At 58.9% G+C, this 14,427-nt stretch overlaps 1 protein-coding gene across 1 annotated transcript; it reads left to right on the forward strand.

Annotated features, from left to right (window-relative positions):
* Window positions 1–390: 390 nt before the first annotated feature.
* On the forward strand, window positions 391–12,004 carry LOC104308194 (AN1-type zinc finger protein 5-like). The gene is made up of 7 exons (XM_054175268.1): window positions 391–534; window positions 983–1,282; window positions 2,925–3,098; window positions 4,078–4,171; window positions 4,828–4,946; window positions 8,911–9,021; window positions 11,547–12,004. Exons 3-7 carry the CDS (start codon window positions 2,948–2,950, stop codon window positions 11,693–11,695), a joined length of 624 nt encoding a protein of 207 aa, XP_054031243.1. The 5' UTR covers window positions 391–534; window positions 983–1,282; window positions 2,925–2,947; the 3' UTR covers window positions 11,696–12,004.
* Window positions 12,005–14,427: the final 2,423 nt, after the last annotated feature.

The raw sequence follows: 14,427 nt of genomic DNA on the forward strand, positions 1-14,427 counted from the left end.
CCAGCCCCTTGCCCTATACCCCAGCCCCTATCGCTGGGAGGGGGTCCCAGCCCCCATAGCTGGGAGGGGGTCCCAGCCCCTTGCCCTATACCCCAGCCCCTATTGCTGGGAGGGGGTCACAGACCCTTGCCCTATACCTCAGCCCCTATCGCTGGGAGGGGGTCCCAGCCCCTTGCCCTATACCCCAGCCCCCATAGCTGGAAGGGGGTCACCACCCCTTGCCCTATACCCCAGCCCCCATAGCTGGGAGGGGGTCCCAGCCCCTTGCCCTGCAGCCGGGGCACGGCCATGGCCCAAGCGCCGCTGCGGAGCGCTGCCCGGCGCCGGCCGCAGGCCCCGTCCCGTCCCGGCGCCGCAGTCCCGCCCGGGCCGGGCCCTCCCCGGGGGAGGGCGCTCGGGGGCCGCGGTCCCGCCGGCCGCGCCCGCCATGTTTCCCGGCAGCCCGCTTCGCCCGCTGCCTGCCTGAGCTTCCCGGCGGCCGCCCTGGCCCGGCCCTGCCCGGCCTGGCCCGGCGGCCGCCCGCCTCTGCCGCCGGTGAGTGGGGCCCGGCGCGGCCCGGCGGCCTGCTCCGGCCCGGCCCGGCCCGGCCCCGGGGCGCCGCCGCGCAGGCCGCAAAGCCTCGGCCTCGATTTCTGCCGCGGCCGGGGAACGGGGCGCGGGGCCCGGCTGCGGCGGCGTGGGGGGGTACGGGAGAACGCCGGGGCGACGCCGGCCTTGGCCCGGGCAGCGGCCGGGGCAGCAGGGGAGGGGGTGGGCGGGTGGCCTGGGGCTTTCCCTGGGCGCTCGGCTCGTCCCGGCCTGCCGGGCCGCGGGGTGCAGCGGCAGCGGCGCGCTGCCCCTCGCGATTCTTCCTTTCAGCTGGTTTTGGAAGCCATGAGCCGCTCGGCTCCCGCGGCAGGTCGTCGTCGGGCTGCTGGCAAAGGGAGAGCTGAACGCGTCCGAGGTCACAGCAGTCATCATCATCATCATCATCTCTCTCCAGGGACGCTCAAAATCCGAAGCGATTCCTGAAAATTCATCCGTGTGTGGTTGCCAGACTGCTGCCTCTGCGGGGATCCAGCCTGCCGGGTCTGGTGCGGAGGAGGCTCCCTTGGCTGCTGGTGCCGAAGGAGAGGTCGGCTTGTGCTGGGGAAGGATTCCTGGTCTGGTAATGGGAGTGCTGGTCTGAGCTCTGCGAGGGGAGCCACGAGTGTGGAGGGGAGATTCGAATCACCCAGCTGAGGACAAGGAGAAGTAAACCAGAGCTGATCCACTTCCATCCCACGGGAGCACTCCTGGGAGGGTAATTATTTCGTGTTCCTGTTCTTTATTCCCTTAGTGGAGCAAATGTTCATGGAATCACAGAGTGGTTTGGGTTGGAAGGGACCTTAAATTAGATCATCCGGTTCCAACCAGCCTGCCATGAAGCCATGAAAGAGAGCTGCAGGGTTAGTTGTGTGGGGATGGACACTTTGTGCATCTCACAAAGGGGGATGGCTGCTGGGGACCGCCAGTAGCAAGGCTGTGTCTTTGCACCCAAGCTGGAGCCACCAGCACCACCAGGGTGCCACAAACATCCTCTCCCCTTGTCCTCCACCCAAGCTGGACTGGCCAGGGCTGCGTTGTTGGCACACACCTGGTGTTTGTTGTTGCTGGGAGTTAGTGCTTAGGGTTCTGGTTGGAAGGGGTGCGGTGCAGTGTGGCTGTGGAAATGCTGCACCACGTGTGGGTGGAAGGGGCCAGTCCCTGGCTGTGGAGGTAACTTGAGTGTGCTGTTGAGATCCAGTTTAAAAAGCAGGTCCCACGGGGGCTGCTTTTCCCCCCTCGGGAGGGTGTTCCAGGACCACATCTTTGCTGCTGGGAAGAAACCTTACCCTTCTTTTCAGCTTAACTCTGCTGAGCAGTGTGTGTCTGGAAATACAGGAGTGTGTCAGAACTGAGTCAGTGAGTTCTTTATGCACCACTTACATCATCTTCCTGAGCACTAAAAAAGTAAAACAGCCTGGAAATGAGAACAAACCCGTGCAAAATGTGACTGATAAGGCTGGCCACTGCTGCTTGAGAGGCATTCTTTGTTCTGCTGTTTGCAGGAGTCATTAGTTGCTCCACAATGGCACTTCTTGTTACCCTCGGGGAGCCAATTGTTTGGGTCTTGTGTGCTGGTTTGTCCCTGGGAGTTTAAGGAGCCTCATGGTGCGAGGAGGGAGCTCCAGGGGCTGGTTCCTCTTGGTTTTCAGCCTGGCTGTGGGCAGTTGAGCTCTGGCAGCTAAGCTCTGGGTGCCTGGAGGCCCCAGGAAGTGGATCCTGTGGCTGCTTTCCAGCCCTGGATATTCATAGAGGCACAGAATGGGTTGGGTTGGAAGGCACCTTGAATATCATCCAGTTCCAGCCTCCTGCCATGGGCAGGGACACCTCCCACCAGCCCAGGGAGGCTCAAGGCCTCATCCAGCCTGGCCTTGCACACCTCCAGGGTGGGGGCAGCCACAACCTCCATGGGCAGCCTGTGCCAGTCTCTCCCCACCCTTGCTACCAACAATTTCTTTCTCATCCCCACTCTCAGTCTCTCCTCTTCCATCCCAAAGCCATTGTTCCTTATTCTGTCCCTCCCAGCCCTTGTCACCAGTCCCTCCCCAGCTCTCCTGGAGTCCTTCAGGTCCTGGAAGGCTGCTCTGAGGTCTCCCTGGAGCCTTCTCCTCCCCAGGCTGAACAGCCCCAACTCTCCCAGCCTGTCCCCACAGAGGAGGTTTCCAGCCCTCTGATCACTTCATGGCCTCCTCTGGACCCTCTCCAGCAGCTGGATCATATCCCATGCCCGAGGGCTGCGCTGAGCATGGGCAGGAACCGGACTCCCTCGGGATCCTTTGTGCTCCTTCCTCCTCAGCTGCCGTGTACCCTGAGCGAGCTCCCCGGCCCTGACAGCTGTCTCCTTTTATTCCTGTTGCTAGCTCAGTGCCCTGGAGGAGGGAAGATGGCTCAGGAGACCAACCAGACCCAGGTGCCTCTGCTGTGCACCACGGGCTGTGGCTTCTACGGCAGCCCCCGCACCAACGGCATGTGCTCCGTCTGCTACAAGGAGTTCCTGCAGCGCCAGCAGAGCAGCGACCGCATCAGCCCCTCAGGTAGGCACTGAACAGGAGCCTGGATGCAAGCTCTGCTGAGCAGCTGGGTTACAATCACAGAGTCAAACATTTCTCCCTTCTCTCCACTCTCAAGCTCCCTCTTGCAGTTCCAAACCATCCCCCCTTGGCCTGTCCCAACAGGCTCTGCTCCAAAGTCTGTTCCCAGCTTCCTGTTCAGCCCCTGAAGCACTGCAAGGCCACCAGAAGGTCTCCCTGGAGCCTTCTCCTCTCCAGGCTGCCCAAGCCCAACTCTCTCAGCCTGGCCTCCCAGCAGAGGGCTTCCAGCCCTGCCAGCATTGCTGTGGCCTCCTCTGGCCCTGCTCCACCAGGTCCCTGTCTGTGCTGTGCTGAGGACTCCAGAGCTGTCCCAGCACTGCAGGGGGCTCTGAGCAGAGCACAGCAGAGGGGCAGAATCTCCTCCCTGCTCCTGCTGCCCACACTGCTGGGGATCAGCCCAGGACAGGGCTGGAGCTGGGCTGGCAGCACTCAGTGACAGCTTATGTCCAGCTCATCACCCTCCAGCAGCCCCAAGTCCTGCAGAGGCTGGAGGAGTCATGGGTTCCAGATATGAAATCCCCAGGTGTTCAGCGTGGAGCTGCTGCAGATGAATCCTTATCTGCCCAAAGGGAGCTCCCAGACCCTGAGGAGCTGAGCAGACCTCCATAAACAAGGCCTACAGCTCTCCTGAAGACCAGCAGCTCATTTCAGAGGGCTGTGTGATCCTGATAGAAGGCCTCACTCCTGATCCTGGGTCCTGGTGAGGTCCATCCAGCCCTGCTGTCTTACCCTCTGTGGACAAATTCAGAGAAGGGAGTGTTAAAACAGGAGCTGTGAGAGTGATCCCTCTCAGCTCCTGCTGGCAATCAGGACTTCAAAGCCTGTTGGAAGTGCTCATCCTGCTTAATCTTTGACTGCCAGGCACCTGAGGAAGTTGCTGGCATTTGAAGGAGTTCACCAAGCCTGTGGCCTTGTCTTGCAGCACCCACTGGTCCCAGCAGCAGCCCCATGGCTTCAGAGGCGATCGCAGGGCAGCGTGCGGAGGGAGACTCCACGCCTGAGGATGCGAAAGCCAGGTAGGGCCACAGCCTGGGGTGGGCTCTGCATCTGCAGCCAGCTCTGGGGCACAAGGGCTTAGTTCTTGTCTTTCATCAGGCTGAGGGGATCTGCAGAGCTGCTCTTTGTTACCCTGGTGTGTCTGGGAGACTGAGATGTCCCTGGTGATGTGTAGCTGAAACCTGCAGTAAGCGAAGAGGCATCTTGGTTCTCCTGCAGCCAGTGCCCCTTGGCTGTCACCAGCTGTGTTGGACTTGGGTTTCCCCTTGGTCTGAAGTGGATGCACCTTCAGTCTGGAAGGCAGTGACAGCAGCATTAGGGACCTTGGTCACATGAGACAGGAAGGAAGGTTGTCCTGTGTTGAGCTCTGCCATCACTTACAGTCCTGACTCATAACTGTTCCCTGGCCCTGGGCTTGTTTGTCTGGGCTGTTGTGTTGGCTTTGAGATAGAACTGGGTGGAAAAGGAAGCTGAGATCATCAGATATTGATTCTATTCCTGTCTACAAAGAACTTTGATCCCAATTCTCAAGGGGATTTGGCCTACTGTACTCCTGAGCTACCTCTGAGGATCGTGCAATTAACTTTCTGTGCTGAAGGTCTCTCCCATGTTGCTGTTTGTCAGCAGCCAACCTTTGTGTTTGCTCCCTGCTTTATTTGTTTGTTTGTGCTCCCAGTGCCCAGACTCCTGTGACCCATCAGATGACAGCCATGAGCATATCCAGAGAAGAAACCAGCAGCGAGGCAGAAGAACTTGGCAAGGCAGAAGAAGTCTCATCAGCATCTTCCTCATCAGGTAGACTGAGTGATGCTGATCTCAGTCTGAGTACAGCACTGGTCACTGACTCCAGAGGCCAGGAGGGGTACAGGATCCCAGGGTGTTAGGGGTTGGAAGGGACTTCCAAAGATCACTGAGTCCACCTCCCCTGCCAGAGCAGGACCACAGAACCCAGCACAGGTCACACAGGAACACACAGGGCATGACTCCACAGAGTCACACACACAACCTCTCTGGGCAGCCTGTTCCAGGCCTCTCTGACCCTCACAGTGAAGAAGTTCCTCCTCATGTTGAGGTGGAACCTCCTGTGCTGGAGTTTATATCCATTGCCTCTTGGCCTATCCCAGGGTGCAGCTGAGCAGAGCCTGTCCCTGTCCCCTCCCTCCTGACCCCCAGCCCTCAGAGATTCATAAACATTTATTAAATCCCCTCTCAGTCTTCTCCTCTCCAGACTAAACAGCCCCAAGGCTCTCAGCCTCTCCTCATCAGGCAGTGCTCCAGTCCCTCAGTCATCTTGGTAGCCTCTGTTGGACTCTCTCCAGCAGATCCCTGCCCCTCTTGAACTGGGGAGCCCAGAACTGGATGCAATATTCCAGGTGTGGTCTCACCAGGGCAGAGTAGAGGGGGAGGAGAACCCAGCAAAAAGCAGAGCTGAGGAGAAACAGTTGATCTGCTTCTGAAGCAGGGAGGAGAGAAAAGGCTGTGCCTGAGGGCAGGCCCACAGAGCTGGCTTTGTGGGCTGAGGAGCTGCCAGCCCTGCCTGCCTGGCAGCAGCATAATCTCCTGTGACGTCTCTCCCAGGCAATGGCAGAGAGCCCAGAGCGTCCCACAGCCTGCTGCTGCCTGCCTGCTGCTGCCTGCTGCTGCCTGCACTTCCCTGCTGTCTCTCAAGGGAGGAAGGGAGGCAGAGCCAGTGTGGTCTTGGGAGAGAGGAGGCATGTGTGGTGCCCAAGGGTGGCTGCTGGCCTGGGTGTTGTCACCCAGTGTGGTAGGAGACACATCTGCCCCTCTGCTGGCACTTTGTGTGCAGAGTGGTGCCTGGAATCACAGAATCAAGAGATCCTTTTGGTCAGAAGAGACCTTTCAGATCATCCAGTCCAACCCTTAACCAGCACTGCCAGGGCACCACCAAACCATGGCCCTCAGCACCACATCTCCATGGCTTTGAAACCCCTCCAGGGATGGGGACTGCCCTGGGCAGCCTGGGCCAGGCCTTGAGAACCCCCAAGGGGAAGAAGTTTTTCCTCCTGTCCCACCTAAACCTCCCCTGGGGCATCTTGAGGCTGTTTTCTCTTGTCCAGTCATTTGTTCTTTGGGGGCAGAGCCCAAGCCCCACCTGGCTCCAGCCTCCTCTCAGGGAGCTGTAGAGAGCAGTGAGGTCTCCCCTCAGCCTCCTCTTCTCCACACTAAATACCCCCAGGTCCCTCAGCTGCTTCTCCCCAGCCCTGTTCTCCAGACCCTTCCCCAGCTTTGTCACCTTGCTCTGGACCTGTTGCAGGCCCTCAATGTCTTTGGAGTGAGGGGCCCAAAAAGGGCACTGAAAGTGATGAGGGCATTGTTGCCCAGCAGGGTAGCTCCTCCAGTTACTGAGTTACAAGGTGGTGTAGTGGAGCTGTAGCTGAGTGACACTGCCCTGGAGCCACCCTCCCTGACCTCAGCTGACAGCTAAAACCCCCTGAGAGCTGCTGGTTGCTAAAACCCCAGGCTCTCCTCACCCCACAGCTGGGCATCTTGGATTGAGGTAGACTGGAGATAGGAAGAAATTGTTGAGAGTGAGGGTGTGGAGAGCCTGGCACAGGTTGCCCAGGGAGGCTGTGGCTGCCTCCTGCCTGGAGGTGCTCAAGGCCAGGCTGGATGAGGCCTTGAGCAGCCTGTGCTGGTGGGAGGTGTCCCTGCCCATGGCAGGGGCTTGGACCTGGATGAGCTTTAAGGTCCCTTCCAACTTCAGCCCATTCAGGGGGGTCTGAAGATCATCAAGCTCCCAAACCACTCTCTGATTCAATGAGTTAGTCCCTGGCCTGCAAGCCCAGGAGACAATTCACAAGAGGCTGGTGAGAAAGAGCTTGCTAGAAGAGAGGCTTGGGGCAGCCTGTGGGGGAGCCTGCTCCTTGTTGAGGGGGTGGCTCTCAGGAAGCTGTTCAGGGTCAGGAGCACAAGGCTCTCTCTGCTTGTCTCCTCAGCCTGGTTTCCAGCTCTGCAGGTGAGTGTCTGCAAGCAGCTGGAGCTCCTCCCTCCTGTTGGCTCCTGTAACCTGCTTAGGTAGCTGTAGGAAATCCTGCTAAGCGTCTCTGACCTTTACCAATCTGCCTCTCAGGGCTCAGTTTTCCTTTGGGTAGATTAGAGGCAGTGATGAGTATCTGTGTAAAGCATTCTGAGACCTACATATGAGGAACACTTACATAAGAGGCAGCAAAAACAATTAGGAGAGCTTACAAGGGGTTAACTTCTTTATTTTATGGGTTTGGTTTTTTTCTCCCCTGCTAAGATTAACTCAGGGCTTAGCTGTGGAGCTCAGCTGTGTGCAGGGACTCTCCTGCCCGTGGTACAGTGGTGGCAGGCACCAAGTAGCTCTGTTTGGTGTTGCCTTTCCTCAGTGGGACCTCAGTGGTCCTTGTGTCACCTTCTGTGTGCCATAGCCAGACCCTAGGCCCTAGTCCCATGGCTGGACCCTAATAACTCCTTGCAGTTTCTGAGCCTTGGGCTTCAGGAGCTTGAAACAGGGAGAAAACCTGAGGCTGGCTGAGGTGTAGATCTTGTGGTACCTTAAGGGGGGGCAGCTACAAGAAAGCCAGGGAGGGAATTTTTATGAGGGCTTGTGGTGGCAGCATGAGGGACAGTGGCTTTGAGCTGGAAGAAGGAAGATTGAGATTAGGAAGATGGAAATGGAGATTAGGAAGAAATTCTTGACAGTGAAGGTGGGGAGAGCCTGGCACAGGTTGCCCAGGGAGGCTGTGGCTGCCTCCTCCCTGGAGGTGTTCAAGGCCAAGCTGGATGAGGCCCTGAGCAGCCTGGGCTGGTGGGAGGTGTCCCTGCCCATGGCAGGGGGTTGGGACTGGCTGAGCTTTGAGGTCCCTTCCAACCCAACCCATTCTGGGACTCTTGGGATATCTCAGTGTTGGGGGTATGTTGGTTGTCAAGAGTCAGGCCTGGGCTGGCCACTAAATGAGTGCCAGAGGCCCTCTGTGAGCCCCTCTGCTTCCCTGAGGGCAGAGGCTGATGGGGTGGGACAGAAACCAAAGCAGCTGGGATGGGAATGAGAGCAATGACAGGAAATAAATAGGAAGATAGACAAAATCGATATGGAACCCATCCCCTGGTGGCAGTGGTGGCTCTGTCACCACTGATAGTGGGGGCAGGCACTGGGGAGGTCCCAGACTGGGCTCAGCAGCAGACAGGAGCTGAATTCAGGAGCTGGATTCTGGAACTGGCTTCAGGAACACAGGGATCAGGATCACAGGCAGAAGGGACAGAGTCCTGCTTGGATGCCAACCACTGAAGAAGAGGCCTGACCCTGGGGATCCCTCAGCTTGCTCCTGAAGATGCCATCCATGGGCTGCAATCCCTTGTTGGTCAGTTGAGGGTCCCCTGCTCCTCCCCACAGCTGCCAGCTCTGCCTTTCTGCCCCCCAAAGGTGGAGCACAGCTCTGGCAAGGCCCTTGGTCAGCCCAGGAGCAAATCCAAGCCAGAGCCTTTCTGCAGCCTGGCCCTTGGCAGGAACTATCCCTCCCCATCAGTGTCCTCAGTGCCAGAGGCAGCCCTTGGCTGTGCAAACCTGTCCTGAACTTCAGCAAGAGCCTCACTGAGCCTCACTGAGCTGGGAAGTCAACTCCTGACCAGAATCAGCTCTGCTCTGACACCGGGGTGGCAGTGTGCACGTGGAGGCCCCTGGCACACAGTCAGCAGGGCACCAAGCAGCTCCTGGAATCAAAGTGGTGTTTGCTTTATCAAGACAGGTAGCAAAACTCTTTTGCCTCTCTTCCAGGTACCCTGCTTGAGGTGTCCCAGAGCACTGCTGAGGACAAGACAGCTGCAGAGAAACCCAAACAGAAGAAGAATCGCTGCTTCACCTGCAGGAAGAAGATTGGGCTGACTGGTAAGGGCCTGCCTGTGGGGACACCTTCCTAGCCCTGCTGGCCTGGCTTCAGAGGGGCAGTGGTTGGAGATACCCCTCCAAAAAGGGGTACAGTGCAAGAGACAAGGGAGGAGGAAGGGAAACTCTGGCCTGCAAATGGGACTGTCAGAAGGCAAATCACATCCTGGGCTGCATCCAAAGCAGTGTGGCCAGAGCTGGAGAGAGAGAGGATCCTGCCCCCTGGTTGAGGCTCCATCTCTGGAGACATTCAAGGTCAGCCTGGCTGTGTCCCTGTGCAGCCTGCTCTGGCTGGAGCTGTCCCTGCTGCCTGCAGGGGGTTGGCCAAGCTGCCCTTGGAGGCTCCCTCCCAACCCCATGCACTCTGTGAATCTGAGGCTGTGTCCTGGAGAGTCTCCAAGTCTGGATGGAGCCCCTTGGGTTCTTGCTTCTGGTAGAAGCAAAGGCAGTGCTGGCTGTGGGTCCAGCTCTGCCCCAGCTCAGGCAGGCTGTGGGTCCAGCTCTGCCCCAGCTCAGGCTGGCTGTGGGTCCAGCTCTGCCCCAGCTCAGGCTGGCTGTGGGTCCAGCTCTGCCCCAGCTCAGGCAGGCTGTGGGTCCAGCTCTGTCCCAGCTCAGGCAGGCTGTGGATCCAGCTCTGCCCCAGCTCAGGCTGGCTGTGGGCCCAGCTCTGCCCCAGCTCAGGCTGGCTGTGGGCCCAGCTCTGCCCCAGCTCAGGCTGGCTGTGGGTCCAGCTCTGCCCCAGCTCAGGCAGGCTGTGGGTCCAGCTCTGCCCCAGCTCAGGCTGGCTGTGGGTCCAGCTCTGCCCCAGCTCAGGCTGGCTGTGGTTGTAGCCCCTGGAGCTGTGCAGGGGGTGTCCAGCAGCAGGGGCTGGACCCACGCTCCCCTTGGCACTGGCAGGGTCTGGGCAATGTGGGTCCCTGTGTGCCCAAAGGTGTGAGGGAGAGGCTGTGCTGCCTTTCCTTTTTCTTCCCTTTTTTTCTGCTTCTCCTTCTGTTTTCTTCTGTTTCTCTCTTCCTTCTCTCTCTCTCTTTTCTCCTCTCTCTGTTTCTCTTTTGACTCCTCCTTTTTTACTTCCTTCTGTTTTTTTTCTCCTCAAACTATAAGAAGCTTCCTCTCCTATAGGAACCAACCTGCAGGGAGCTTCTGCTAGTTCAGGGCATTCAGGATAAAATGGGTTTTCTCAAACAGGAGCAGACTGGCACCTCCTAGCAAGGTGCCTGCAGCTGGGGAGAAGTGAAGGGAAGGAGCCTGATTCACTGCCAGGGCTGATCTGCTGTGCTGCAGCAAACCCCTCCCTGCTCCTGCTTTACTTTCCCACTGTGCTGTGAGAGCAGCAGCACTGCTGACCAGCCCTGCCTGGCAGGGAAGGGGCTGAATGATGAATTTGGAAGGCTTAAACAGCTCAGACCCCCACGAGGTGAAGGCTTTGCTGCTCAGTGCTGGGCACTGCAGATGCTGCTGCCTGCTGCCCGGGCATGCAGAGCTTGGATGCAGCTCAGGCTGCCTGGGGAGCCTGCTCTGGGTTAGTAATCTGGCACTCTGCATCCCAGCAGGCCTTTGTCCCCAGGGAGCATGGAGAGCAGCTGCTCTGGGAGTGATTCCCACCACTGTGACAGCTGGGGCTGCCCAGAGCACAGAATCCCAAAATCCCAGCGTGGTGGGGATGGAAGGGACCTCTGGAGATCATCCACTCCAACCCCCCCTGCTCAAGCAGCTTGCCCAGGAGCACAATGGCCAGGGGGGGTTGGAAGCTCTCCACAAAGGGAGACTCCACAACCTCTCTGGCCAGCCTGCTCCAGGCCTCCAGCACCCTCACAACAAACAACTTCCTCCTTCTGCTCTGGTGGAACCTTCTGGGTTCCACTTTATGCCCCTTGCCCCTTGTCCTGTCCCTGGGCACCACTCACAAGAGTCTGGCCCCAGCCTCTTGCCCCCCACAGGCCCTTTAGCTCTTGCTAAGCATTGCTCAGATCCCCTCTGGGCTGCTTTCCTCCAGGCTCTCAGCCCCAGGAGTCTCACAGAGCTGCTCCAGGAGCACCACTGGACCCTCACCAGTAGCTGCCTGGCTCTCTGGAACTGGTGCACTCACAGGAGTGGCTTTGCCAGCTGTGGTTGTCCCCTACACCGAGCCTCCCTCTCTCCTCTCCAGGACAGTGGCACCCCCCACGCCTGACCCTCTCTCAGCGTGGGGTGGAGTCTCAAGCTGCACCAGGGCAGGTTCAGGTTGGATGTTAGGAAGAAATTCTTCCCAGAAAGATTGGCCATTGGAATGGGCTGCCAGGGGTGGTGGTGGAGTCACCATCACTGGAAGTGCCTGAAATAAGCCTGGATGAGGCACTCGGTGCCTGTGATTGGATGGTGCTGGGTGAGAGGTTGGCCTCGAGGGTCTCAAAGGTCTTTTCCAGCCTGGTTAATTCGGTATTCCCGGGCTGGCAGGGAGGAGCTGGGGACCGGGGGGGAGGTGGGGGATGCTGCTGCTGCTTTCCCAAGGCTGAAGCAGCTTTGTCTCTGCTCTTCCTGCCCCTCAGGCTTCGACTGCCGCTGCGGGAACCTGTTCTGCGCCATCCACCGGTACTCCGACATGCACGCCTGCCCCTACGACTACAAGGCAGAAGCTGCCGAGAAGATCCGCAAGGAGAACCCCGTCGTTGTGGCCGAGAAGATCCAGAAGTTGTGAAGGGGCTGAGCGGCTCGAACTGCAGCCCGGTGGCCTGGTGCTCCTCCCCTTCCTCCCAGCCTTCCTCCTCTTCCTCCCGGCCCCCCCTGCTGGTGTGACGGAGGCTCCGGCGGCGCACAGGAGCGAGCACCCGGAGCCGGGGCGCTCCTCGCACCTCTCTCTCTCGCCCCCTCCCGCCCGTCCAGCCCCCGCAGCTCAGCTGATCCGTTTCCCGAGCAGCTTCCCAAGGGAAAAGGAACTGTCCTGCCCTGCTGATCCAGCGCTGAGCCCTTCGGACTCGTTTGGCAGGGGGGGTTTGCATGGCAGGGGCGGCCCCTCTGCCCCCCACGTCTCTTTGTGGCACATCTAGAACCAGGAGCTGGGGAACCCTGGGCAGCCAGGCTGCCTTTCACCCACCCTTTCCCCCCACCCCACCCCAAGATGCACAGAAGGGGATTCTGTAGTTTTGACACCCCAAATACCCCTCCCCCTCCCTCTGAGCCGCTGTTGTTGAAGCACCGAGGTGGTGGAGCAGCAGAGGACCAGTGCAGGAAAGTTCTTTTGTGGCTTGAGGTGAGGTGGCTGCACTCCAGCTGCAGGTCAGGGCTTTAGGAAGGTCCCACTCACTGCCTCGTGCCCCTTGCCATGAGGAGGGAGCCAGCCTGTGGGACCCGGGGTGGCCAGGGACTCCCTTCCACCACCCCTGCCCTGTGCTTCAGCAACCCCCAAAGAACCTCTGGCCTGTTCCCCAGGGAGGCTGTAACCACCTGCACCTCTCCTCTCCCCTCTGCTCCCCCCCTGCCTTCTGCCTTACTCAGTTCTTTCTCATCAGGGTTCTGCACAAAGCTCAGATCACCAAACCTCTGCCTCCTCCCCTGCTCCTGCACACAGCTGGGGACCCTTCCTCCCCTATGGGCTGCACTGATAGTGGGTGAGGGCCTTTCTGCCCCTTTGTCCAGCCACTGCCCTGCTCTCCCACCTCTCTGCATGTCCCCCTGGGGCAAGAGGCAAGGTCTGATCCCTGGGAGATGCTTCCAAAGCCGAACAGAGGCATCGGGTGCAGGAAAAGGCATGCAGAGGGCTGCAGGGCATGGGAAAAGTCATGAGGAGGGCCCTGGCGTGCCCAGAAGTGTAGGTGGGGGCTTTCAGAGGAGCCCATGGAGGGGTTTGTGGAGCAGGGAGTGGCAGCTGGGGTCACCTGAGGCCACAGAAGGACTTGAAGTAGAGTTCTTGGGGGTGCTGGAAAGCTCAGGGAGGGCCCCAGGTTGCAAGAGAAAGCAAAAGGAGAGTTTTTGGGGTGCATTGAACAAGCACAGAGTACTTGGGTGCCCCAAAATGCACCTGGAAGGCTCTGAGGTGCAAGGAAAGCTAAACCCTGGGCTCAGCAGCACTCCACAAACACCACATGGAGAAATCTGGGTCTGTGAAAAAGGGAAATGCAGGGCTGTGGTGCACAGCACAGGGCCAGGGTATGCAGGACAAGGCAGGCAGCAGCTCCACCTCTGTACTCCACAGGGGCTGTGCCCACCTGGGATCAAGGTCTGATCTCCTCCCTGGGAACACCAGAAGCTGGGTGGTGACTGCAGGGTTCTGAGCAGCAGAGGAAGCTGGAGGAGGCCCCAGGGGTGCAGCAGCCTCTGCCCCACTCCTGCCCATCCCACGCTCTGGAAGCGTTTCCCTCGGCGGCAGCTCATCCAAGGGCAGAGAGGAGCAGAGCAGCTGAGGGAAATCACAGCAGCTCCTGCCAAGGGCTGCTTCTCCTTCCCTGTTCATGGTAGTTTAGGGATTGTTGGGGAGATCACTCCCAAAGTTTGGTTTTTCCCCTGTGATGCCAGAGCAGTGCATGCCTGGCAGCAGCTCCTGCTCTCTGCCATTGCCTGAAGGATTCTGGCCTCCCAAAAGTGATGCCAGTCCCCCACTGGAGCGCAGCAGAGGCCAGGCCAGCTCATGTTGGCTTCTTCCTTGGGTTTTGGCATCTGCAGAACATCAGCCTCAGGCCCAGAGCACTTTTTAGTGCTGGGCCATCAGCATGGCACTGGTGGTGGGTGGTGAGGCCATGTGAGTGGTGAGGCCAGGTGTCAGCCACTGAGGTTTAGGCTGAGGATGAACCACCAAGAGAAAGTGCAATCAGCTCTTGCTTTGTGTTCATACCAAGGTTGTGAGCCCCTGGGGAGAGGGAGCAGCTTCCATGGATGCAATGGGAGAGCTCACACAGCAAACTGGCAGCCACCTGCTCCTCCACCACCTCCCTTTCCCCCTTTTCTTTCCTTCCTCTTGGTAAGTGTAAATATGAATACAGTCTAGTTTGCTTGGATGCTGTGGCTGCTTCATTGTGGGCATGGATGTGGTGCACCAGTCAGCTCTGGGCTTCTCCAGGGTAGCTCTGGGGCTCTCTGCCTCAGTGTCTTTTGGTGACCCTGCCTTGGCCCAGGGGTTGGACTCAATCTCCAGAGGTCCCTTCCCATTCCTGCCATTCCATGATTCAATAACTGTGCCTGGTGCTGGGTGAAGGTTAGGAGCATAGGGACTCCCAAGTTTCTTACCACCCCAATGCTCAGGTTATGTCCTGGGGCTGTATCCAGTACCCCCAAGCCCTGGGGGACCAAACTCCCTTTGGGTGTGGGGACTTCCCCCCAGCACACACTGACTGGTGGGACTCCCCATCGTGGCATGGAAGTTCTTCCCCAGGAGGGTGGTGAGAGACTGGCACAGGTTGCCCAGGGAGGTGGTGGAAGCCTCATGCCTGGAGGTTT

The sequence above is a fragment of the Dryobates pubescens genome, chromosome 31 (assembly GCF_014839835.1).
Source record: "Dryobates pubescens isolate bDryPub1 chromosome 31, bDryPub1.pri, whole genome shotgun sequence".
Lineage (NCBI taxonomy): Eukaryota > Metazoa > Chordata > Aves > Piciformes > Picidae > Dryobates > Dryobates pubescens.